Source organism: Neovison vison, chromosome 14 (assembly GCF_020171115.1).
Source record: "Neovison vison isolate M4711 chromosome 14, ASM_NN_V1, whole genome shotgun sequence".
In the NCBI taxonomy this organism is placed as follows: domain Eukaryota; kingdom Metazoa; phylum Chordata; class Mammalia; order Carnivora; family Mustelidae; genus Neogale; species Neogale vison.
The window spans coordinates 35,035,104-35,060,234 of NC_058104.1; the positions used below are offsets into that span (position 1 = coordinate 35,035,104).

General features: G+C 46.6%; 1 protein-coding gene across 1 annotated transcript in view; it reads right to left on the bottom strand.

Annotated features, from left to right (window-relative positions):
* Positions 1-17,637, bottom strand: part of OTOA (otoancorin) — a 68,823-nt gene extending 51,186 nt beyond the window's left edge. Inside the window, exons 1-9 of the mRNA XM_044232906.1 lie at positions 17,624-17,637; positions 15,941-16,035; positions 15,557-15,585; positions 15,434-15,464; positions 15,289-15,316; positions 12,747-12,834; positions 9,147-9,278; positions 5,754-5,989; positions 2,377-2,498 (exon numbers count right to left, since the gene is read on the bottom strand). Of these exons, the coding sequence (XP_044088841.1) occupies positions 2,377-2,498; positions 5,754-5,989; positions 9,147-9,278; positions 12,747-12,834; positions 15,289-15,316; positions 15,434-15,464; positions 15,557-15,585; positions 15,941-16,031 (757 nt within the window). The 5' untranslated portion in view covers positions 16,032-16,035; positions 17,624-17,637. The remainder of the gene's footprint in view (positions 1-2,376; positions 2,499-5,753; positions 5,990-9,146; positions 9,279-12,746; positions 12,835-15,288; positions 15,317-15,433; positions 15,465-15,556; positions 15,586-15,940; positions 16,036-17,623) is intronic.
* Between the last annotated feature and the right edge of the window lie 7,494 nt (positions 17,638-25,131).

Genomic DNA, 25,131 nt, shown 5'->3' on the forward strand with positions numbered 1-25,131 from the left:
GAGCCACACTATAGGCCCACAAAGCCTGAGACATCCACGCTGACCCTTTATAGAAAACAAGGGCCAGGGTGTCTGGGTGGCTCAGCGGGTTAAAGCCTCTGCCTTCAGCTCAGGTCATGATCCCAGGGTCCTGGGATGGAGCCCAATATCAGGCTCTCTGCTCGGTGGGGAGCCTGCTTCTCCCCCTCTCTCTCTGCCTGCCTCTCTGCCTACTTGTCAAATAAATAAACAAAATCTTTAAAAAAAAAAAAAAAACGAAGGTCAAGCCCTGTTCTGGTCAAAAGCGCCAAGCCTTTCCACGGCATTTATCCATTTTATTTTATTTTCTTCATAGCACCTACTGGTCCCTGACTGTGTGCACGCGCGCGCTCTCTCTCTCTCTCTCTCTCTCTAATTTGCTGGTTTAAAACTTCTCTCCACCTACCCTCCTCCAATACAATAAGAGCTCTCTCACACAGAGACTTTGTCTTCCTTTCCTCTGTCTCTCCAGTAGCTGACACACGGTAGGATTTGGTAAGTGTTTAAAAAGTTTATTCTTAGGGCGCCTGAGTGGTGCAGTGGGTTAAGCCTCTGCCTTCGGCTCAGGACATGATCCCAGGGTCTTGGGATCAAGCCCCACGTCTGGGCTCTCTGCTCTGTAGGGAGTCTGCTGCTGCTCCCTCTCACTTTCCTTCCATGCTCTCTCTCTCAAATAAATAAATAAAACCTTTAACAAAAATAAATAAAAAGTTTATTCTGTTGACACGACTCACATTAAAAACGCAACAAATTGGGGCGCCTGGGTGGCTCAGTGGGTTGAACCGCTGCCTTCGGCTCAGGTCATGATCTCAGGGTCCTGGGATCGAGCCCCGCATCGGGCTCTCTGCTCGGCGGGGAGCCTGCTTCCTCCTCTCTCTTTGCCTGCCTCTCTGCCTACTTGTGATCTCTGTCTATCAAATAAATAAATAAAATCTTTAAAAAAAAAAAAACGCAACAAATTGAAGCCATCTGCGACACTGTCTGCGTTACTCCTCTACACATTCTTTCTTTCTTTTTTTTGCTGTTGTAGTAAACCTAACATAAAGTTTACTAACTTAACCATTTGTAAGTGGATGGTTCCGTGGTATTAAGTACATTCACCTCGCCGTGCAACCATCAACACCATCCACCTCCATAGCATGTTCATCTCGCAAAACCGAAACGGTCTCCAAGAAACAACAGCCCCCCGGGGTCCTCCCGCCTCCCAACCCCTGGCAACCAGCCTCCCTCCTTTCTGGCTCCACGAATTTGACTCCTCTAATACACATCTGTAAAATAAATGAGTCTTGACCTATTTCTGCCTTGGCTGCCAGGAAACTTCGCACTAGATTTCTGTGCTTTATTGCCTAGATTTCCTTTTAAAAATTTACCACGTCCCTCTTTAAACCAGATTTAGGATACAGATTTTTTAACTTAAAACCTCACTCTGAAAGGTCCTCTTTGAATCTGAGATGCTGTCGTGACTGACGTTCCACTTATAAGCCAGGACTGTAAGATGCACCGGCTTCTTATTTTGGAGACGTGAACGTGTGGAGACGTGAACGTGTGGAAAGTGTATGGATGGAATGGGGTTTGTGGTTTGTTTGGGGCTTTTTTTTTTTTTAAAGATTTTATTTATTTGAGGCACGTGGGTGGCTCAGTCGGTTAAGCATCTGCCCTTTGGCTCAGGTTATGATCTCAGGATCCTGGGATCAAGTCCTGCATCGGGCTCCCTGCTCAGTGGGGAGCCTGCTTCTCCCTCTCCCTTTGCCGCTCTCCACCCCCCACTGGTACCCTCTCTAAAATAAATAAATAACATCTTTTTTTTTTTAAGATTTTATTTATTTATTTGACAGAGAGAGATCACAAGTAGGCAGAAAGGCAGGCAGAGAGAGAGAGAGGAGGAAGCAGGCTCCCCGCTGAGCAGAGAGCCCGATGTGGGGCTCGATCCCAGGACTCTGGGATCATGACCTGAGCCGAAGGCAGAGGCTTTAACCCACTGAGCCACCCAGGCGCCCCAATAAATAACATCTTTTAAAAAAACACATTATATTTATTTATTTGAGAGAGAGAGAGAGAACTAGAGTGAGAGAGAGCACGAGCCAGGGCAGAGGGAGAGGGAGACTTCCCACTGAGTAGGGAGCCCAATGTAGGACTATATCCCAGGACCCTGGGATCATGACCTGAGCCAAAGGCAGACACTGAACAACTGAGTTATCCAGGCATCCCTGGGGTGTTTTATTCCATAAGCTACATCAAACCCTTTTTCGAAGGTGAGAAGGACAGGCAAAAATCAGAAATGGCAATGAAATCAAATTCCTGTCTTCGGAGAGGAAGCACCACCTTTAAGGACAGACGCCCCCTGAAAAGAGACCCTACCTTGAAGGCCAGGCTCACCACTAGCGTTGGAGGACATCTGCAAAATCCCAGTCATCCAGGAGTAGAGAGCTCTCTGGGAATGAGCCGAGGTTTGGTCGTAGAGATCTTTGAACACCGCAGATCTAAATGACGAACACAGGTGTCACTTCAGGAACAAACAGCTGGAGGACTAGAGACAGGGTCAAAACAGCCAATGGACCCAAAGCTGTCTTGTGTTGAAAAGCCTTTCCCCTTCCTGGTTACACGCACCTATCGTCCCATTTCTCCTTTGTCCTTTACCTCTAAACACCTTCCAAAGAGTGTCCTCCACTTCCTCTCTTCTTGGTCACTTATTTTTTTGTTTTGTTTTGTTTTTTACGATTTTATTTGAGAGAGAAAGCACGATTGGGGGGGGAGGGGCAGAGGGAGAGGGAGAAGCAGGCTTCCCTCTGAGCAGGGAGCCCAATTCGGGGCTCGATCCCAACACCCTGGGAACATGACCTGAGCCGCAGGCAGACGCTTAACCAGCTGAGCCACGTGTCCCTCTTCTTCTTTTTTTTTTGTAACAGCTTTATGGAGATATAATTCCCACAACATACAATTCACCCATTGAAAATGTACCGTTCAGTGGTGTTCCCGGAGTTGTACAGCCATCACCACATTCAATTTTTGAACACTTGGAGCATCTCAAAAAGAAACACCATACACTTTACCTACCACCCCCCACCTACTAGTCACCCCAACCTCTAGAAACTATTGATTTACTTTCTGTCTCCATAGATTTGCCTCTTCTGGACATTGCAGATAGAAGGAGGAATGCGATATGTCATCTTTGTGACTGGCTTCTCTCACTTGGCTTGCTGCTCCCAATGATCACGCACTCTGGACAAGGCATCAGTACCTCATTTGCAGCCTTTTCAGAGCCAAATACTATTGCATGGCCTGTACCCACCACATTTTGTTTATCTATCCCCCAGCTGATGGACCTCTGGGTGGTTTCCACCTTTGGTTTATTATGAATAATGCTGCTATGAACATTCATGTGCCAGTTTTTGTGCAGACACACAATTTCATTTCTCTTGGGTAGACACCCAGGAGCAGAATTGCTGGGTTAGAATGACAGCTCTGCACTTGGCCTTTGGAGGAACTGCCTGATTATTGTCCAAAAAGGCTGCACAATTTCACATTCTCACCACGTGAGGGTGCTGATTTCTCCATAACCTCACCAACCCTGGTTAGTACCTGACGTTCTGGGTTTGGGTTTTTTTTAAGTTTAAGTTTTAAATTTCAGTTAGCTAATGTACAGTGTAATATTAGCTTCAAGTGTACAATATCGTGATTCAACAATTCCATATACCACCCGGTGCTCATCACAAGGGCACGCCTTAATCCCCACCACCTATTTAACTCATACCCCGTCCACCTCCCCTCTGGTAACCATCAGTTTGTTCTCTGCAGAGAGTCTGTTTCAAAAAAAAAAAAAAAAGACTCTGTTTCTTGGTTTGCCTCTCTCTCTCTCTTTTTTTTTTTTTAAGATTTTTTATTTATTTATTAGTCAGAGAGAGACAGCAAGCACAGGCAGAGAGAGTGGCAGGCAGAGGCAGAAGGTGAAGCAGGCTCCCTGCTGAGCAAGGAGCCCAATGCGGAACTCAATCCCAGGACACTGGGACCATGACCTGAGCCGAAGGCAGCCGCTTAACCAACTGAGCCATGCAGGCGTCCCTGCCTCTCTCTTTTTTACCCTTTTCTCATTTGTTTTGTTTCTTAAATTCCACATACTAGTGAAATCATATGGTATTTGTCTTTCTCTGCCTGATTTATTTCACTTAGTGTCATACTCTCCAGTCCCAGCCATGTCATTGCAAATGGCAAGATTTCATTCCTTTTATGGCTGAGTAATATCCGTGATGTGTATATGATCTCACCTTCTTTATCCACTCATCCCTCGATGGGCACATCGGTAGTTTCTACAATTTGGCTATTGTACACACAGCTGCTATCAACATTCGGGTGCATGCTTCTCCTCAAATTAGCATTTTTGTATCCTTTGGGTAAATACTTAGCAGTGCAATCCTGGGTCCCAGGGTAGCTCTATTTTTAACTTTTTGAGGCACCTCCATGCTGTTTTCCAGAGTGGTTGCACCAGCTTGCATTCCCACCCAGAGTGTAGGAGGGTTCCCCTTTCTCCGCATCCTCACCAGCATCTGTCATTTCCTGACTTGTTAGTTTTAGCCATTCTGACTGGTGTGAGGTGGTATCTCACTGTGGTGTTGATTCACATTTCCCTGATGCTGAGTGATGTGGAGCATCTTTCCATGTGTCTATTATCTGTATGTCTTCTTTAGAAAAAATATCTATTCCTGTCCTCTGTCCAATTTTTTAATTGGATTATTTGGTTTGGGGGTGTTGAGTTTTAAAAGTTCTTCGTATATTTTGGAACTAACCCTTCATCAGATAGGGCATTTGCAAATATTTATCTGACATTTTGATTATAGACACGCCACTGGGTATGAAGTGTCTTGGTCGCCTTTAACTACTATGGCCTGGGACGCTTCCCACCACACCTCTCCTCATGGCCCAAGTCACCATACGGCCTTATTGTTGCCATATTCAGCAGTCCTACTTGGTCCAAATACGATTTGTCCTTACAGTAATGATTTGAAAGTTACTTTTTAAATCAATGTTAATTAAAAAGAGTGAGCCATGGGGCTCCTGGGTGACTCAGTCAGTTAAGCATCTGCTTTCAGCTGGGGTCATCATCCCAGGGTTCTGGGACTGAGCACTGCATCAGGCTCCCTGTTCAGTGGGGAGCCCGTTTCTCCCTCTCCTGTTCCCCATCCTTGTGCTTTCTTGCTCTCTCTCTCTCTCGCTCTCTCTGTCATATAAATGAATAAATAAACAAAACCTTTTAAAAATAAATAAACAAAAATGAGTCACTATAGGGCGCCTGGGTGGCTCAGTGGGTTAAGCCGCTGCCTTCGGCACAGGTCATGATCTCGGGGTCCTGGGATCAAGTCCCGCATCGGGCTCTCTGCTCAGCAGGAAGCCTGCTTCTCTCTCTCTCTCTCTCTCTCTGCCTGCCTCTCTATCTACTTGTGATCCCTGTCAAATAAATAAATAAAATCTTAAAAAAAAATGAGTCACTATAAAGAAAGAAAAAAAAAACAAGTAAAGAATAGTACCAGCGGTGTATAGATACGGCAAAGATTGTGAGGATGGCACCAGAATGACTGCCATTTGGCCAGCGCTGTTTTACTCAAACCATTTCTAAACTCCACAGATGTTAAGCTCTGCTTCAGGTCTCACAGGTTAACCTGCTCCCCTTGCTTCTTCCCCTCTGCCATGTACTGCCTCTAAGAAATGGGGAGTGGGGCTCATGGGCTGGGGGAAACGCTCACAGGTTCTTGAAAGCGTCCTCACGCAGGTCCCGGGGGAGCTTCTCTGCGATTTCTGGCTGCAGAAGGCTGCCTGAGGAGCCCCTCAGCACCCTGCCCAGGATCTCCACACACTCCAGGGAGTTCAGCACCTGGAAACACCTCTCAAGTGTGATGAGAAACAGGCTGCGGTTCACACCAGGGCTCTGCAACGCTTGTTTCTGGATCTCTCCCAAGTCAAGAACAATGTCTTCCAGCTCCTAAAGTAAAGAAAGAAGGTAGGGTTTTCTTGTGAGAGGCCTCTAGATTTGGAAACCCTGGGAGGAACCACACTTAGCAGTGGGGACATCCAAGACCACTGTTTAACACCATGCTGCTCTGTCAAACCTTCTAGAACTTTCCATTTATTACAGAACCAAGCTGAGGCCTTCACCAGCCTCTCCCACACTAGGCAAATTCTCAGTCTTCAAGTTTACCACATGACTCGCACCTCAGGTGCATGCTTGAGCTGGAATTCCCTCCCCACCTCCTTCCTCTAGTGAAATTCAGCTCATCCCTCATGGATAAGCTCAACTGTCACTGGCTTCTTGGTGAAGTCTTCTCAAAGGCCCTCCTACCTTGGTCAGATCAAATTCTCCCTCCACTAAGTGCTCCCAAGAGCACTTTAGCCAAACTCCACGATGTATTAGAGATGCTTATGGGCCTGTCTTTCTTCAATGGTTCTCAACCATTGAACCATTCTTCAAATGGTTCTCTTTCGCCAATGGTTCTCAACCCTGACTGCCCACCAGAATCACTGGGGAGTGGTCCCAGCACCACCACACAGAGTCCTTCGGTGGACCCCGGGCAAGTGACTGTGGTGTGCAGCAGGGGTCGAGCCAGAAAAGTCTTTGATGCCCAAGCCATATACCTTAGTGGAATGCCTGGAATCCAGAAAATATGGAGAAAGCCTGTTAGGATGAATGAAGGAAGGAATGAATAAACAACGAACAAACAAATGACTCTTTTGAACCACAGAACTACCAGGAATGCTGACACAGCTTAGTCATAATTTGATTGGCACCTCAGTCTTTCACCCAGCACAGCCTGTACACATAGTAACCACCAATGACTAGCAAGGACCACACACTCAACAAAGGTTATACTAGGCTGTTATTGCCTCACGATCACAGGTGATGAAAACACAAGATAGAATAAGCCACCTGCCCAGACTTCCACAGAGCTGGGATCTGAAACAGGTGCATCTGCATCCAAGCCCACACTTCTAACCACGCCCGAGCATTTCCTAACTTCAGTCATTTACTCTCAGAGCTAAACAGGGTCGTGGTTAAGAATGCAGTTAGGAGGGTGCCTGGGTGGCTCAGTTGGCTGGGCCAACTGCCTTTGGCTCAGGGCATGATCCTGAAGTCCCAGGATTGAGTCCCGCATCGGGCTCCCTGCTCGGTGGGGAGCCTGCTTGTCCTGCTGACCTCTCTCCTCTCTCGTGCTCACACATTCTCTCTCTCAAATAAATAAATTCTTTAAAAAAAAATGCAGCTAAGAGTTCTGCAGCAGAGGTCTGTGGATAGAATTTAGGGCATCTGTGAACACTGGAGGAAACTGCTACTTTCATTCTACTGCCACAGAACTCAATTCCAGCATTTCCTTCAGGAATGAATAGTAGATAATAAGCCACCAAGGCACCACCAGTAGGACCTTGGAGTTGTCATTAGGAGAAATCAGACACTTTCATAACACATCACAGTTGTCACAGATATCTTGAAATCTCCCTTATAATCCATACCTCCTCAAAATTACAAAAGTTATTTGACTCAGAGCTAAATCTTGTGATTGGATGTGTGAAGCACATCAATTACTACACTCCCAATGCATTTGTTTTATATATTTTGATAAATGTCTTTCAATAGAATTGGCTTCTTTTATAATCCTCTGTTTTATTTTATAGATTTTTCACAACTTATTCTGAAAAGAGGCCAATGGGCTTCACGAGATGCCAGAAGGACCCACAGCCAGAGTCAGGAGCCCAGGTTCCAAACTCAGCCCTGCCACTCTCGAGGTGCGGCGTGATGCAAGGTTATTCATTCAACCTCTCCAAGCCCGTGTCCTTATCTGAACATTGAAATGGTAATATTATTATTGTCCTTATCTCAGAAGTCCTGGAAAGGACTCAATCAGTCCATGCATGTTAAACCCTTAACACAGTGTTGGCAAACTATGATTCACAGGCCAGATCTGACCCAGTGCCCGTTTTTGTGAATAAAGTTTTATTCAAACATATCCATATCCCTTCATTTACCTGCCACCTCTGTTTGCTTTCCTGCTACAAGAGCAGAGTTGAGCAGAGTAGTTGTGACAGAGAACACATGGCCTGCAAAACCTAAAATATTTAGTATCAGGTCCTTTACAGAAATGGCTTGCTGACCGTTCCCTCAGAATAACACCTGACACATAGCAAACCCTCAATAAACATTAACCAATATCATTTTCACAGACCAGCATCCTCATTTTTGCCATATCTTTGCACTATCTTTACTGTTATTTACTTCATAAGTTTTTATTTTTTTTAAATTTATTTATTTATCTGACAGATAGAGATTCCAAGGAGGCAGAGAGGCAGACAGAGAGAGAGGGGCAAGCAGGCTCCTGCCTGAGCAGAGGCCCCCATGCGGGGCTCAATCCTAGGACACCGGGATCTCGACCTGAGGAGAAGGCAGAAGTTTTAACCCACTGAACCACCCAGGCGCCCCTCATATGTTTTTATTTAAACCAACTTTTAACTTTAGTTCATTTCAAAGGGAAACATCACATCTCTACCAAATTCACAGGTTGGATATATCCATTCTATTTGAATAACAGACATTAAACTAAGTCTGTGACTATTAAATTGTTTACATGGTTCAACTCCTTCTAGGAAACACTGTTCCCTACATTAAGGGGTCTTTAAACCTCACTGTTCTGGGTCTCAAGGATTTTCTGGGTCTCACAGACCTTGCTTTGTGATGCTCTTTGATCTTCAACTTTGTTTTGGGCAAATTTGTCTACTTCTGTTTTGGATTTTGTTGTTGTTGTTGTTTTTCCCTACCCCCAGACTGTAAACTCCTTGAGGGCCGGGGTGGACTTTCATCCTTGAACCCAGTGCCCCCTGATGCACTGTAATAATCCATGGATGTTTACTGGGCCAAACCATTAGAAGCTCCTCGGTACCCTCTCATCTCCTAGTTCCCATAAGGCTCTTCACTTGCACTTTGGTCAAAGTAAGCGAGAAAACCAGGCTCCTGTTGGGGGGGGGGGGTTGTGAAGGGAGAAGCTGGGAGGAAAACATAACGAAGGCCTGAGTCAGGCTCTGTTGGATTCAACTCAACAAATACCAACTGGCCCAGGATTTCCCCTCCTCCCCGGGTGCCAAGAACGCCTCACCAAGAGGTCCTTCTTGTCTTCTAAGAGGCATTTCATGGCGGTGCAGAAGCGCTGAGCGTCTGTTTCCCTCAGGTCTTCTAGCAGCTTCTGGGGCTGGTACAGGCGCTGCTCCAGGTGGTTTTCCATCGCTGCCTGGTTATGGGGTGTTGAGGAGAGTCAGTGAGGACAGGCCAGGAGCACGTGGTCAGCACCATGGCCAGCAGCCCAGCCAGGCCACCTACTTCCCTGCAGAGCCCACCCGCCGGCAGCTAGCGGATGTGTTTGGTTTGGCTGGCTCCAAAATTTTTCATCGGCTGCCAACATTTCAAAGTCAGGGGATTCCCCACAAAAATTCAGACTCCCAAGGTCTCTTGGAAAACACAAAGATTTGGCAACACTAGGCATATCCCCTTCCTGGTGATAATAGTGGGCTGAGGGGCAGCTGTTCCCTGTAATTACACTCCCGTTCACCGCCCACCCAGCCAGCCCATTTGGTTCCTATAGGCGACTGGGGTTTCAAGTCCAGAACAGTTGGCCTCTGTCCAGGGAGTTTACCACCCCCAGGCTGGCACTGCTCAAACCCTCTCCCACGCCCCAAGCTACCAGCATAAAAGCAAAATTCAGGCAGCACGAACCAACTTCCTCTTGGCCTCCCCTCAGGAGTGAGGAGGAGAGGACAGCAGCCTCTCCTAAAAGAGATTACCTCTGCTGTCTGGGGAATTATTTTCTAAATCTCTGTTAAATAAAGGTGCTCCAGAAAGGCAGCATACTGTGGTAGCATGGGCAAAAAGTGGGCTCTAGAACCGGACAACACCCAGGAATGTCCCCACATTGCCGTCAACTAGCTGTGTGGCCTGGGACAAGTTACTTAACTAGGATTGGTAGATAAAACACGGGATGCCCAGTTAAACTGGAATTGCAGTTAAATGGTGAATAATTTTTCAGCATTTAAGTATGTCCCAAATATTGCATGGAACATACACTAAAAAAATCATTTATTGTTCATCTACAAATCAAATTTAAACGGGAACACTGTATTTTTTTTAAGCAACCTCTACACTCAATGTAGAACTCAAATGCAAGGGACGCCTGGGTGGCTCAGTTGGTTGGACGACTGCCTTCGGCTCAGGGCGTGATCCTGGAGTCCCGGGATCGAGTCCCACATCAGGCTCCCAGCTCCATGGGGAGTCTGCTTCGCTCTCTGACCTTCTCCTCGCTCATGCTCTCTCTCACTGTCTCTCTCTCTCTCAAATAAATAAATAAAATCTTTAAAAAAAAAAAAAGAACTCAAATGCAAGATCCCAAGATCCCATCTCAAAGGCAACCCCAAGATCCAGAGTCACACATTCCACCAACTAGTCAGCCCAGCACCCCGAGAATACTGTACTTCTATTTGCTAAATAGGCAAAACTACTCTGAGAGCCTCTGTTTTCTCAACTGAAAATCAGACACAGTAGAGACTTACTACCATGTAGGATTGTTGTGAGTGTGAAATGAGTGTGTGTAAAGTGTTTTCAGTTGTGCCCAGCACACAGTAAGTGGTCGGTAAGTGCCACCCCTCATTCCCTATCTTGAATGAGTTACATAATGATTTGCTTAGTGATTCTCCCTAGTAATGAGACCTCCGTCTTCTCCTCTGAGTCTCCAGTGTCTAGAACAATGCCTCACAGAGATTAGAGGTTAGATAAGTAGATACTGAATGAATAAACAAATTTATCCACAGGAAGAGAGAGAATATAGCTACTATTCAAGCTAAAATATATACATTTCAATGAGAAAACTTACTGCTGGAGAGAGAAAGGGCAGGCATTCCTTGCCTTTAGGTGGCCACAGACTTATGAACAAAAGAAAGTCAGTGCCATAAGGCCAACAGCCACCTCCAGCTAGTGAGTGTCCTAGGAAAGGGTTAGCAACCAGCTCTCTGAATGGAGCTCTCATGAGAATGCTGGTTGATAATTTCATTTGCATTATAGAGTAAAAAACTGAGACAATAAAGACATCAGGGCTTCATTTATTCTGATGTCAGAACTTCATTCGTCAATGACAATGACTTCTTTGCTGAATCAGATTTTTTTTTTTTTTTTTTAAAGAGAGATCACAAGTAGGCAGAGCAGCGGGGTGGGGCAGGGGGTAGCCCAGAAGCAGACCCTGCTGAGCAGAGAGCCCGATGCGGGCTCAATCCCAGGACCCTGAGACCATGACCTGAGCTGAAGGCAGAGGCTTAACCCACTGAGCCACCCAGGTGCCCCTGAATCAGATAGTTTTTAAATACTGAAAGAATATTCCCTCAATTTTCTGTGCTTTTCGCATTATAACAATATAAAGACACAGTATAAAGACACGACGTGTCACCCTGGGCTGATGATCGGGCTGAAGAGGCACGTGCTGTCCAGTCTGCCACAGTCTCCAGCATTCCCTACTGCTCCACAAATATCCTTGCCATCTATTACCATGCCTCTGCTACCATTTTTCTTACAGTAGAATTAAAAAGGAAGAAAAATATTTCTTGGACCCATAATTAAGAGACTGATCATTACACCCAAACAGCCAGCCTCCTGTAATTCCGTTTAGCAACAGAATCCCCCAAGTTTTAGCCGAGTAAGGAGCTTCTCAGAAAGACTTCTTTCTTCTGTGCCGTGACATGTGAATGTGGAATGTGAGCAGGAGGAAGGGTGCAACTTGCAGGTTACATCCTTAAAGAGAAGGTGCTCACCCTTCACTTCTTCTTTCCCACCACCCCTTCTCCTGGGCCGGAGAATGGATGTGCTCTCTCAATCACATGGGCAACGAGTCCCTGAGGATGACAAAGCAACCAGATCGAAGGAAGCTGGGCCCCTGGACAGTCTTTTAAAAAGAGAGCTCCCTCCTGGGTGGCTCAGGGGGTTAAGGCTTCTGCCTTCCACTCAGATCATGAGTCCAGGGTTGTAGGATAGAGCCCCGCATTGGGCTCTCTGCTCAGCGGGGACCCTGCTTCCCTTCCTCTCTCTCTGCCTGCCTCTCTGCCTACTTGTGATCCCTGTCAAATAAATAAATAAGATCTTTTTTAAAAATTTAAAAAAGAGGGGTGCCGGGGTGGCTCAGTGGGTTAAGCCGCTGCCTTCGGCTCAGGTCATGATCTCAGGGTCCTGGGATCGAGTCCCGCATCGGGCTCTCTGCTCAGCAGGGAGCCTTCTTCCCTCTCTCTCTCTGCCTGCCTCTCCATCTACTTGTGATTTCTCTCTGTCAAATAAATACATAAAATCTTTAAAAAAAGATTTTAAAAAAGAGAGAGAGAGCGAGAGAGCTCCCTCTCTTCTCTGGACCTCCCACTGAACTCTGAACTAGAACATGAGATAGAAATAAACTACATTGTTCGCGCTGTTGGAATTTGGGGTCTCTTTGTTATAGCAGCTCAGCCTCCTCCCTAATACACCAAGTCTCCATCAAAGGTAGAAAGGAGGAAAACACAAAAAACCTTGTATCATGTTTCAAAACAACTGGACAGAACACGTTTCTTCGTGGAAGTGAGAACTAGCTCCTACCTAGTCCACTTCCCCATCCTGCTCCTACCTGGCCCCTGAGTTTACAATCCCTGGGTCCTAAGAGGGGATTATATGATAGGGATGAGTCTCAGGTACACACCTGCAGGCTGGGGATGGTGAAGGCAACATTCCGTGAATTCAGATAGGCCAGGACTCTGTGGGACAGGTCTGCTGTCCACCCATGCGAGCTTCAGTTGAAGACAGGAGAAGGTCACGATGACAGGTTCCCCTATGATGAGTAGTTCCCCTACTTGCCAAGTGGCCAGAAGACCAGAATTCAGACAGCATGTGGGGAATGGGCCGGGGATGCAAGAAAATTTGTGTTTGGAGGCGGTAGGACATTTTGTTAACCTGGCACAGTGGTGGGGGATTTTCCAAATCTAAGAATCTTCGTGGATCCCATTCTCTCCAAGACAATTATCAGTTTACGAGCTATGTGCAATATTCTAATTCCCATAAAAATCCACTTGGATTAAGTACAATCCAAACAGACTGACTTGGAAAGATACCATTACCATATTAAATTTAAAAAGCAGATACAGTGTGGGCGCCTGGGTGGCTCAGTGGGTTAGGCCGCTGCCTTCGGCTCAGGTCATGATCTCAGGGTGCTGGGATCGAGGCCCGCATCGGGCTCTCTGCTCAGCGGGGAGCCTGCTTCCTCCTCTCTCTCTGCCTGCCTCTCTGCCTGCTTGGGATCTCTCTCTGTCAAATAAATAAAATCTTTAAAAAAAAAAAAAAGCAGATACAGTGTATACCACAAGAGGCTAGAATAGCATAGTTAAGAGTGTGAGCTCAAAAGCAGATTTGAATCCTGGCTCTGCCACTTAATTGTGTGGCCTTAGGCAATTTACTGAATTTTCCTGTGCCTCAGTTTCCCTTTCTACATACTATAGCTAAAATTGTGAAGATTGTTTGTTCACACACATAAAGTGCTTAGAGCAGTACCCAGCCACATAGAAAACACACAATTTCACTCAGAACAACCAAAAAATGGAAATGACCCAAATGTCCAACAACAAGTAAAAGGTTAAACAAACATGGTACAACCATGGGAGTTGGGGGAAACTGGACGGGGAGACAAACCATGAGAGACTACGGACTCTGAAAAACAATCCGAGGGTTTTGAACGGGCGGGGGGTGGGAGGTTGGGTGAGCCGGGTGGTGGGTATTATGGAGGGCACGGATTGCATGGAGCACTGGGTGTGGTGCATAAACAATGATTTCTGGTACACTGAAAAGAAATTTAAAAAATAAAAAATTTAAAACAAACAAACAAACAAAAAAACCAAATATGGTACATCCATTCAATGGAATGGATATCAATCAAAAATATATCAATAGGGGCGCCTGGGTGGCTCAGTGGGTTAAGCCACTGCCTTCGGCTCAGGTCATGATCTCAGGGTCCTGGGATCGAGTCCCGCATCGGGCTCTCTGCTCAGCAGGGAGTCTGCTTCCCTCTCTTTGTCTGTCTCTCTGCCTACTTGTGATCTCTGTCTGTCAAATAAATAAATAAAAATCTTTAAAAAATATATTAAAAATTTTTAAAAAAATGGGGGAACTACATGATTAAAAAATATATATATATATATATCAATAGGGGTGCTTGGGTGACTCAGTGGGTTAAAGCCTCTGCCTTTGGTTCAGGTCATGATCCCAGAGTCCTGGGATCGAGCCCCGCATCAGGCTCTCAGCAGGGAGCCTGCTTCCCTCTCTCTGGCTGCCTCTCTGCCTACCTGTGATCTCTGTCTGTCCAAATAAATAAATAAAATCTTAAAAAAATATATGTATCAATAAAACATGAATACAAAAGGAATGAGTGGGACTTCAGCTTCCAGCTATGATGGAGTAATTGGGCGCAGATAAATCCTCCTGCCTTAGACAACTGGAAGGCCTTTTACAATCCCATTTTTGTTACTAAATAAATGGATGGATGAATGAATGAACACAAAGATGATGGACAGATAAACAGATAGACAGATCAATTTAGCCTGAAAGAATATATCCAAAACTATTAACCAGAGTTAAAGTTACATTCAGAAGAAGAATGTTTATGGAGATTCTCTTTCACATTAATGTAATTGAGTGCCCTTGTCATGGGCGCTCAGACCCCCCGTATTTTTCTCCCTCATAGTATTCATCATATTAGAATTATCTGTTAATATTTGTCTTTCCACAGCATTCTCTAGTGGCCTGCCCTCCATCCCTGGTATCTAACACCAGCCCATATGCAATATATAACACGACAGGACACTGGATACACGCCTCAGCTCCACCACACTTCCCAGCTGCATGACCTTGATTCACCCTCCCTGTGCCTCAGTTTCACTCTTCTGTCCAATTGGGATCACAACAGGACCTTCCCTGGGGGAGCTTGTAAGGATAAGACATGTTTCTAGGCACAAAGCACTAAGAATGGGACTGCTACACAGTCAGTACTCAGTAAATGGTAGCACTTGTGCCAGCAGAGTGGAATAAAAGATTGTGAAACAATGTAACCACTTTAAAACACCTGTGCCCTGGTTGATATCTTTTTGTAATGAGTACATATGTATGTATTACTTTTTATAATTAAGAGATTTCCATTTAGGAATTTTTATTAAACATCCATTCCATCCCTTCCCCTCCCCTCTAGAGTGGGTTACCTTTGAAATTGTATGAGATCCAGTAACGCTACATGGGAATAAAATGAAAAGACAACTTTAAAAGAATCATTCCAGAGAGATCACAGGTACGTTCTGTTTGAAATTCTTAGACGCATCAAAGTGGGGGACAGAGTGGGGACATTACCATTCAGATAGCTTCCATTTATTATTTCTTCCTAAAAGACAAAGAAATAATGTCGAGTAAAACATCCAAAAATTGGCTGTTCCAGCAGAGGAGATTTTGATTAAAAAAAAATGGGATACTCACCGCCATTTTTTGCAACAATGGATCCAAATCTGTAAGGAAGCCAGTGAAGGTATAACTAGAATTAATTTTGTGATCTTCAGAAATACACATATGGGTTAGGGAAAGAGAAGCTTCCCCACAAAAAAGTCACTTATAGAGGAAAATTTTAGTGAATTTCAATTATACCTGTGCCCATGTATGTCCAGTGTGCGAAAACCCTAGTTTGAAAAATCCTTTTAGAATAATCCTGAAAATCCTACACATACGTGTGCATGCACACACGGACTCACACATACGCATACATCCCAAACACTCTCCAGCACCCTGTACCTAAACCAATCCATCCCACTACATACCCTAAGATGTGTGGAAACTACGGCAGATTCTTCCCCCCTCAGGACTTACCCTGCCTGGAATCTGGAACTCTATGACTTGCCACTCCATGGCTCAGAAAAAGGAACAGGAAAAGAAAGTACATCCGAGGTTCCTGGGACATCCTCCTGTAGTTAATTCAAGCACAGAAGTGATTCAGGTTTGTATTTTTAAAATATATTTAAGAACATTCAGAAGACTTGGTGCACGTGGGTGGCTCCGTTAAGCATCCAACTCTTGATTTCGACTCAGGTCATGATCTCAGGGTGCTGGAATGGAGCCCCACATCGGGCTCCATCGTCAACGGGAGGGTCTGCTGGGAGAGCTCTCTCCCTCCCTCTCTGTCCCTCCTCCTGTCTTCTCTCTCTCTCTCTAAAATAAATAAATAAATATTTTTTAAAAAGAGAGAGAAAGAACATTCAGAAGACAAAAGGGAAAAACTAATAGGCCCAGAACCCCTTGGGCTCTTTTTAAAAAATACATTTTAGGGGCGCCTGGGTGGCTCAGTGGGTTAAGCCGCTGCCTTCAGCTCAGGTCATGATCCCAGGGTCCTGGGATCGAGTCCCACATCGGGCTCTCCGCTGAGCGGAGAGCCTGCTTTCCTCTCTCTCTCTCTCTCTCTCTGCCTGCCTCTCTGCCTACTTGTGATCTCTCTCTGTCAAATAAATAAATAAAATCTTTAAAAAAAAAAAATACATTTTAAATTCCATGTACTTTGCTCCATCTAAACCCTTCTGTTAGTCAAAGACAAAATCAACTCTCTTCTTGATGACAACAATGGCCTGTTTATGTTCTTACATCCCCTCCCACTCCCCTCAATCCAGCAGAGAGGAATGATTAGAAGCACGGGCTCTATTCTGACGAGGGGTTTATATCTAGACTATAAAAAGAACTCTTACAACTCAGTAAGTGCAAGATAAGCCAGACGCAGGGGGGAAAAAAAAAGATACAAACTTAAGTTTCATTTTAAACAAAAGAAATGGCCAGTAAACTCATAAAAGATTGTCAGCATCATTAATTATCAGGAAAATGCAAATTAAATGCACAGTTAGATACCCACTACAGAGGGGCGCCTGGCTGGCTCGTTTGGTAGAGCATTTGACTCCTGATCTCGAGGCCATAGGTTTGAGCCCCACATTTGGGTGTAGATATTACTTAAAAATAAAATCTTAAAATTAAAAAAAGAGGGGTTTCTAGGTGGCTCAGTCAGTTAAGCGTCTGCCTTCAGCTCAGGTCATGATCCCAGGGTCCTGGGATCGAGCCCCACGTCAGGCTCCCTGCTGAGCTAGGAGCGTCCTTCTTCTCCCTCTGCCCCTCTGCCTGCTCCATGCTCTTTCTCTCTCTCTCTTTCTCTCTCTCTCTCTGTGTGTCAAATAAATAAATAAATAAAAGCTTTTTTAAAAAAAAAAACACCACTACATATACTAGATGGGCTAAAAGTTGAGAAGACTGACAATACCAAGTGTCGATAATGATGGGGAGTGGCAAGAATCTCTCTGGAAAACTGTCTGGTGGTGTCTTATACAGTTCAATATGCAACACTCCACGATCCATGAATTCCACCCCTGGGTATTTATCCAAGAGAAATTAAAACTTATGTCCACATAAACACTTGAAAATGTTTCATTCATAATAGCTAAAAATTGGAAACAACTCAAATGTCCGGGCACAGGTGAAAGGTTCAAAAAAAATATGATACAATGGAACATCACTCACCAATGAGTAACAAGTTGGACTTCTGCACCCAGATCTGATGGAAGGAGATACACCCTCCTGCCTTAAATAATTAGAAAATCGACCAAAATAATGAAGCAAAGGCTTTCCGACGTTGGACAAGAAGTAGCACAAGACTGAGATTCTAGGGACGCCTGGGTGGCTCAGTTGGTTGGACGACTGCTTTCGGCTCAGGTCATGATCCTGGAGTCCCGGGATCGAGTCCCGCATCGGGCTCCCAGCTCCATGGGGAGTCTGCTTTGCTCTCTGACCTTCTCCTTGCTCATGCTCTCTCTCACACTCTCTCTCTCTCAAATAAATAAATAAAATCTTTAAAAAAAAAAAAAAAAAAAAGACTGAGATTCTAAGAGAAGGGAAACCGTTGGCATAAAAATATATATTGGTCTCTGCTCTGGGTTCCTGGCATGGAGCTCCCAAAACTGTGGTAAATGCCTACGTGGTAAAAGTACTAGGGCAAACTTTTGTTCCCCTGAGGTGACTTTGGGTGGGCTCCTGGTTGGTTCCTGGTCACCAGAAAAACCAAGCCATGATTCTCTAGCCCCACCCCCACCCTCCAGAGAAGAAAGAGGGGCTGAGAATGGCGTTTATAATTGATCATGCCCATGTGAGGAAGCTTCCATAAAATCCCAATAGTACAGGGCTTGGGAGCTTTCAGGTGGGTGAACACATCACATCAGGAAGGTGACACGCCCCAACACCACAGGGACAGAAGCTCTTGCACGGGGGACCCTCCCAGACCACATCCTATCTCTCGACTCTTCATGTAATTATGTATTCATCCATATCCTCCACCGTATCTTCTCATAAGCTAGTAACAGCGTTTCCCTGAGTTCTGTGAGCTGCTCACGCAAAGGGACCAAACCTGAGGAAGAGGTTGTGGGAACCTCAGATCTGTAGCTGTTAGACCATCGGTTGGGTTCTGACAGGATGCCTGGAGGCCAGCAGCCAGGAAGTCAGGGCCAGGTATCAGGAAGGTCAGAGGCCTGTCCTGGCGGCACGCCAGCGGAAGCCAGATCACACCAGACACGGCCAAGATGGCGGCTGAAGCCAGATCACACCAGACACGGCCAAGATGGCGGCTGAAGCCAGATCACACCAGACACGGCCAAGATGGCGGCTGAAGCCAGATCACACCAGACACGGCCAAGATGGCGGCTGAAGCCAGATCACACCAGACACGGCCAAGATGGCGGCTGAAGCCAGATCAACCAGACACGGCCAAGATGGCGGCTGCCATGGCAGGAACCCCCTGGCCAAATTAGGAAGAAAAATCACAGAAGTCCCAAGTAATGAATATTTCACCCCCAAGTTAACTGCTGTCAATAAAAGACAGAAACCCCACGCTCACATCACGTAGCTCTCTCGAGTGCGCGCGCTCGCTCTTGCGCGCGCTCTCTCGCTCTCTCTCGAGCTCCCGGCTCTATCTCCAGAGTGTGTTTTGCACTTCAATAAACTTTCCTGGCGCGTTAGTCATCCACGGTGCTGCGTGTCTGTCCTCGAGTTCATTCTTGTGACAAGACCAAGAAACTTCGGTGACTCTTTCCGGTCTCGGTGGGTCGAGTCCCCAGGGTGCAGGGTCTCCCCCGTTCACCTGGCAACACAGCCACCTCACACCGAAGTTGTGGGTCACCTGGAGACCTACTGTGTGGAAACCCACTGTGTGGACATCTGGAGGCGCACTACCTGCTAGCTGCCGGAGGTTGCTTCCTTGGAACGGCTCTTAGCGCCGGAATGGTGGGCACGTGGCACGTTCCAAGAACGGGGGAGGGGCTGAGGAGACTCTGAATACCCAACAGTCACGTGGTCTCTCAAATGCCCCCACCCCCACCCCGCCTACAAGGTCACCAAACCACAACCCAAATTCAAACAAGCTACCTGGTTTTATGGGGCCCAAAGCTGTTTGTTGTTGTTGTTTTTCCATTAAATAGTTTAAAAAAAAAAACACACACTATTTCTTGACACTTGGAAATTCCATGTATGAAATTTAAATGTCAGTGTCCAAAAGCAAATTTTTAGGGGCTCTGGCCAGGCCAGTTCGCACAGTGTCGTCTGTGGCCACTTCCACGCCGCAGCGCCCGGCTGAGTCAGTGCGACAGAGACCGGTGTGGTGGTCGCTGAAAATACTCTCCGCTCGCCAAGCTGCACCCGTCCCTATATACTCAAGAAATGTGGTGTTTGAGAGATGGCTTCAAAAATAATAGGGGAGGAAGGAGGTGGGAGGTGGTGATGGGTCGGCCTGTGGAAACTGAGGGAGGAGCACATGAGGTTCATTAGTCTTTTTTTTTTTTTAAAAGATTTTATTTATTTATTTGACAGAGAGAAACCACAAGTAGTCGGAGAGGCAGGCAGAGAGAGAGAGAGGGAAGCAGGCTCCCTGCTGAGCAGAGAGCCCGACGCGGGACTCGATCCCAGGACCCCGAGACCATGACCTGAGCCGAAGGCAGCGGCTTAACCCACTGAGCCACCCAGGCGCCCCGAGGTTCATTAGTCTTAAGTCTGCTTTTATATGTGCTTGAAATTCTCCACAGAGGGGCGCCTGGGTGGCTCAGCGGGTTAAAGCCTCTGCCTTCGGCTCAGCTCATGATCCCAAGGTCCTGGGATCAAGCCCCGCATCGGGCTCTCTGCTCAGCAGGGAGCCTGCTTCCTCCTCTCTCTCTGCCTGCCTCTGCCTACTTGGGATCTCTGTCCGTCAAATAAATAAATAAAATCTTTGAAAAAAAAAATAAAAATAAAAAAGAAATTCTCCACATAAATTATTTTTAAAAGAAAAAGCAACAGAAGAGATTGCGTGTTTTTAGTGAGAGGGGGTGGATAGATGAGGGGTTTGGGGATGGGAGCTGCCAGGAGGGGAGGAACTACGGGGACAACAGGTGGGGTGGGTTCTTCAGGTCAAGTGGAAGGAGAAGGGACCCCCTCAAAATCTGTTTATGGGGTCAAATCAGATGAAAACTGGGAGCTTTCAGCTGACAGGTAGCCCATACCCCAAAGAACGGATGCCACCCTCTTGGGGTATTAACAGGAGCTTGAAGGGAACCCCCATCAAGCCCACCCGCGGTTTCCCGAGAATATTTTATACGCGCTCAGGCATTCTTTCTTACAGATCTCCCTAGTATTATCTAGCTTGTTAAGGAAATGGATTCTTGAACCTCCAAGGGGACTTCCACAACCAGCTTTGCAAACAATTACGCTCATTTTACTGCCCAGGGCAAAAACAAACTGAAACTTTTGAAACCTGCAAACAGCCAAAGGCACACATTCCAACAGGTTTTAAGGGAAGGGGATCCCAAAGCCTTTGAAGCTGTGTTCTGCCCCACCAATCCCACCCCCCGAGCTGGTACATTCAACTCTCATAAAAACTCTTACTGCTTTGGGGTCTTTGGGGCTTTAGGAGAAACTGTGGCCCTTTTTCTCCCTTTCCTTTGCTCAGCTGCCCTGGTCATTGGCCTCATTCACAATTCTCCAGTTTCCCAGACAATGAGGCTTCTTGTGCTTTATTGCCAGCATCTCCCTATTAACTCCACGGAGAGGTATATGATTACTGAAATAGATGCCCCGCTTTCTGCTGCACATAATGTCTTCGTTCCAAGGAAACCCCAGAGCATCACCAGCATGGGATTTGGTTTTAATTAAAAGCCCTTTGGGTCACTCTCTTTCAGGAGATAGGCCAAAAGGATTGAATGGACTGTGCAGGGCAATAATGATTCGGGTTTCTCCATGGATCCCCCCCCTTTCCCCCCCCCAAAGTCTCCCCAGTGCAGACGGGCGGAAACCAGGCAGGCTGGGGGGCTGCTTTGGTGCAACCTAAAACGCAAACAGCAACAATAACCACAAACCAGAAATGACCGCGGTTTCCTGAGCACCGGGGAGCAAGCATTGGAATGAGGAGGGAGACCAGCCATCCTGGTTTCCTGGGGCTGAGGGGTTTTCCTGGGACACGCAGTTCACTTTTACAACAGGAAAAGTCGCAGGCAAACCGGGATAAGTTGGTCACCCTACAGATGAGAGACATTTCATCCTCTATGAAACCTGCTGAAATGCTTGCGGGGGGACGGTGGTGAGGTTCTCCCAGCGCTGGCACACCCCATCCCCGACACTCACCAACAATTCACAATTACATGGAGTTTTACTGTCTGTAAAGCAGCCCCATTTAAGGTCTGTGCATCACAGATCCATAGTTATGGGCCATCCAGATACCAACTTGGGAGATTTTTCCACACACACACCCCCCCAAAATTACAATTTTCATTACTATCCATGCAAAGTGGGCTACCTGGTCTGATTTGTAGAGTACGAGGCTGACTGAAGTGGATTTGGTAGTTGGAATGGCCAGGCTCACAGTGAGTACAGAAGTCAAAGGAGTGATTACTTTCTGGGCTAGAGAAATGGAGGCCTGAGCTCCCGCCCCAGCTTCCCCGTTAACTGGAAGACTCTTCTGGTCTCAGGGGAGCAGAATGGAAGGCGTGGGATTCTGTGGCAAAAGAAGAGGAAGAAAGGTCTCACGGAGCACCTTCCCCTCACTTCCTCTCTCCATCGGCCCCGCGCTTTACTTGACTGGGTTTCACAGATGAGTTCTGTGGGCACATGAGGTCACACAGCAAGCAAATGACAGAAAGGAGGTCCCAGTGCAGGGCTGCCTGACTCCACAGTCGTCCTAATGCCAGCAACCACCGAATGAGAGAGAATGCAGCACATCCCCCTCTAGGTACACTGTTTCCCTGAATTCTTGCAGAATCTTTTTTTTTTTTTTTAAGGTTTTATTTATTCATTTTTCCGAGAGAGGGAGCGACTGAGCACAAGCAGGGGGTTGTTCCTGGCAGAGGGGGAAGCAGGCAGAGGGAGGCTGAGGCTCCCCGCCCAGCAAGGGGCTAGATGCAGGATTGGATCCCAGGCCCCTGGAATGACCCGAAAGCAGGTGCTTAACCGACTGAGCCACCCAGGCGTCCCAAACCTTTGAGGCAAATATTACCATTGTTGCTACTTCAGAGAGGAGGAAGTAGGTTCCAAGAAGTCAAATGACCAGCGCAAGGCCCCACAGCTACTGCGTGGAAGGGCCAGTTCCCAAACCCAGAGCCAAAGATCCAAAGGGTTGACCAGCTTTGCTCCCCAGCCTCCCGACTGAGCACCTAAAACTCCAGGTGGCCGGAGCCCTCTCAGGGACAGGAGCTGCGCTTTACTTGGGAAGGACACAATGTATACTCCTGAGCAAAGTTCCTTCACCTCCGGGACTGGCATTTCCTCCTCCGCACAAACGGGAAGGGCAACAGGACCTCCCTCACCAAGACCGGGTCCACATTTTTAAAGTTCATAAATGTATCCCGTGTGCAATCGGTGCGGAATTTACTTGACCTTGCACTTGCCCGTTTCTTGCTCACCACAGCTAAGAGGTAATAAACAGAAACTACGTAAAGAACTTGCCTTGTGCCTTGTATAGAAAAGAGGGGAGAACGCAGCCCAGCACTGCCACCCACATAGAATCCCTCCACGACCCGGAGCTGGGACTATTACCGGTGCCATCGCTTTGGGGGCCCCTACAAACGTTGCCATCACTGCTGTGTTTTTTTTTTGTTTTTTTTTTTTACTACTACTATTAAGTGGGTCCGAAGCCCTTTTCTGGAAATTTCTGCACACACTCCCTCTCATGGACGCCCCCACCTCCAAGCGCCCTGAAAGCTGCGGCTGCCCCTGGCCCACCCCCGCCTTCTGTCTCCACTGCCACCCCCGCACCGCCGCCCCACGCACCCCTCGTGCCTCTTCTCTGGGGAGACCCGCGCCGCGCCCCCAGCCCGCGCACCTCCCCCTGCGCTCGCCCCGCGGGGTCGTCCGCGCCGGGGCCCGCCGCGCTCGCGCCTCACCTGTGGTGTCGGCTCGGCCGCTCTGAGTCCCGCGCGCGGGGGGCCGCGGGGCGGGGCCGCAGGGCGCGCCCGGAGCGGCGGGAGCGGTGGGGGCGGCGCCAGCTTTGCGTGGCGTGACCTCGTCCCCGCTGGCTTCCAGTGGAAACCCCGCAGAGAGAGCCTCCGGGTCACAGTCCCCGCCTGGGGGCTTGCTCTGCCGACCCTGGCAGTGCCAGAGACGGACGGACAGAATGCACGCCGCCCTCTCTGAGATTGCAGACAGAGCCGCCCCCCCCCCCAGTTGCAACGTAGGGACTTGATTCGGATCCGGATGCAAACAGACTGTTAAAAAATTATAAAGACAGTTGGGGCAGTGTGGTCACTGGACAGGCACAAGGTTACTTTTTTTTAGGTGTGAGCGTTGTAATGTGGTTCTCTTAAAAGTCCTGATCTTGTGTAGATGTGTGTCTGCAAAACGGAAACGTGATGTCTGGGATTTGCTTGGAAGTAAAGGGAACCACAGAGTAGCAGGAGCCTGGGAGAAACAGAACCGGGCCATGTGTTGATAATTGTTGAAACCAGTGAAGAAGGGGTAATTATTACCTTTCTTCCTTTTTATGTGCTTGGGATTTTTCCATAATGAAAAGTTTTTTTGGTTTTTTGGTTTTTTAATAATAAGAGCTGTAAATATGTTCAGACCGGTTGGTCCTTACATGTGACCTGATTCATCTGAAGGAAAAAAAAATTCTTCCCAAGTAAAAAAGGCTCGTGCCCCAAAATATTCACTGCCCCAGCATTACATATATACACACACAGCAAATGGTGGTAGAAAAAGACCCAATGTAAGTGTACACCAATGAGGCAATAGTTACATCAACTGTGATACAGCAACTCTATGAAATACATAGTCATTAAAACGGGCATTAACAAAGGCCATGTAATAGTAACACATGGAAATGATTTTAGAACCCAAAAAAGCCAAATATTAAGTAATACACTTTTATTAAACTTGGAAGGGAGTGGGTTGCTGTGCTAAGGTTTGCATGGTGGAATAATGCATTACTTTTACCTCTTTTCTAGTGAAAATAGAACTGTGAACTCTAGAAATTTCCTTGCAGCCCTTTATATTTAATGAAACACATCTCAATATCCAAACTTTTTAAAATAGCTAAAATGCCTGATGCTGGCATTATTTTGTCAGTGGCAGAACTAGAAATTCTCTTCAGAAATGACCACCTGTACTGTTCTGTTGCTCATCTGGCCAATATTTATATAATACCAGTGTTCAGTGTTTTCAGAAAAAAATTCTTTTATCCCCAGCTCTTGGTTTAATCCTTTAAAGAAGTAGCTTACTCACAAGCCTTAAACGATGGGAAATGTCTTCCATCCTTTGTCAACGTTTGATTTAGAAAACAGGTGTCCAGGAGTTTCACAGGATCCATTCGGGAAGGATAAAAGCATCTTTTCACTTTCACATTTTTTAATGTCAAAAGTTTATAAATATGTGTGTGTACATACGTGTGTAGATGAAGTCTGAAAGGAAGTATACTAAAATGTTCATACTGGTTCTTTCAGGGTTGAAGCTAGGTGAAGTTTATTTACACTTTCTTCTTTTCACCTGTCTGTGGTTTCTACTTTGTCTACAACAAACATGCTACT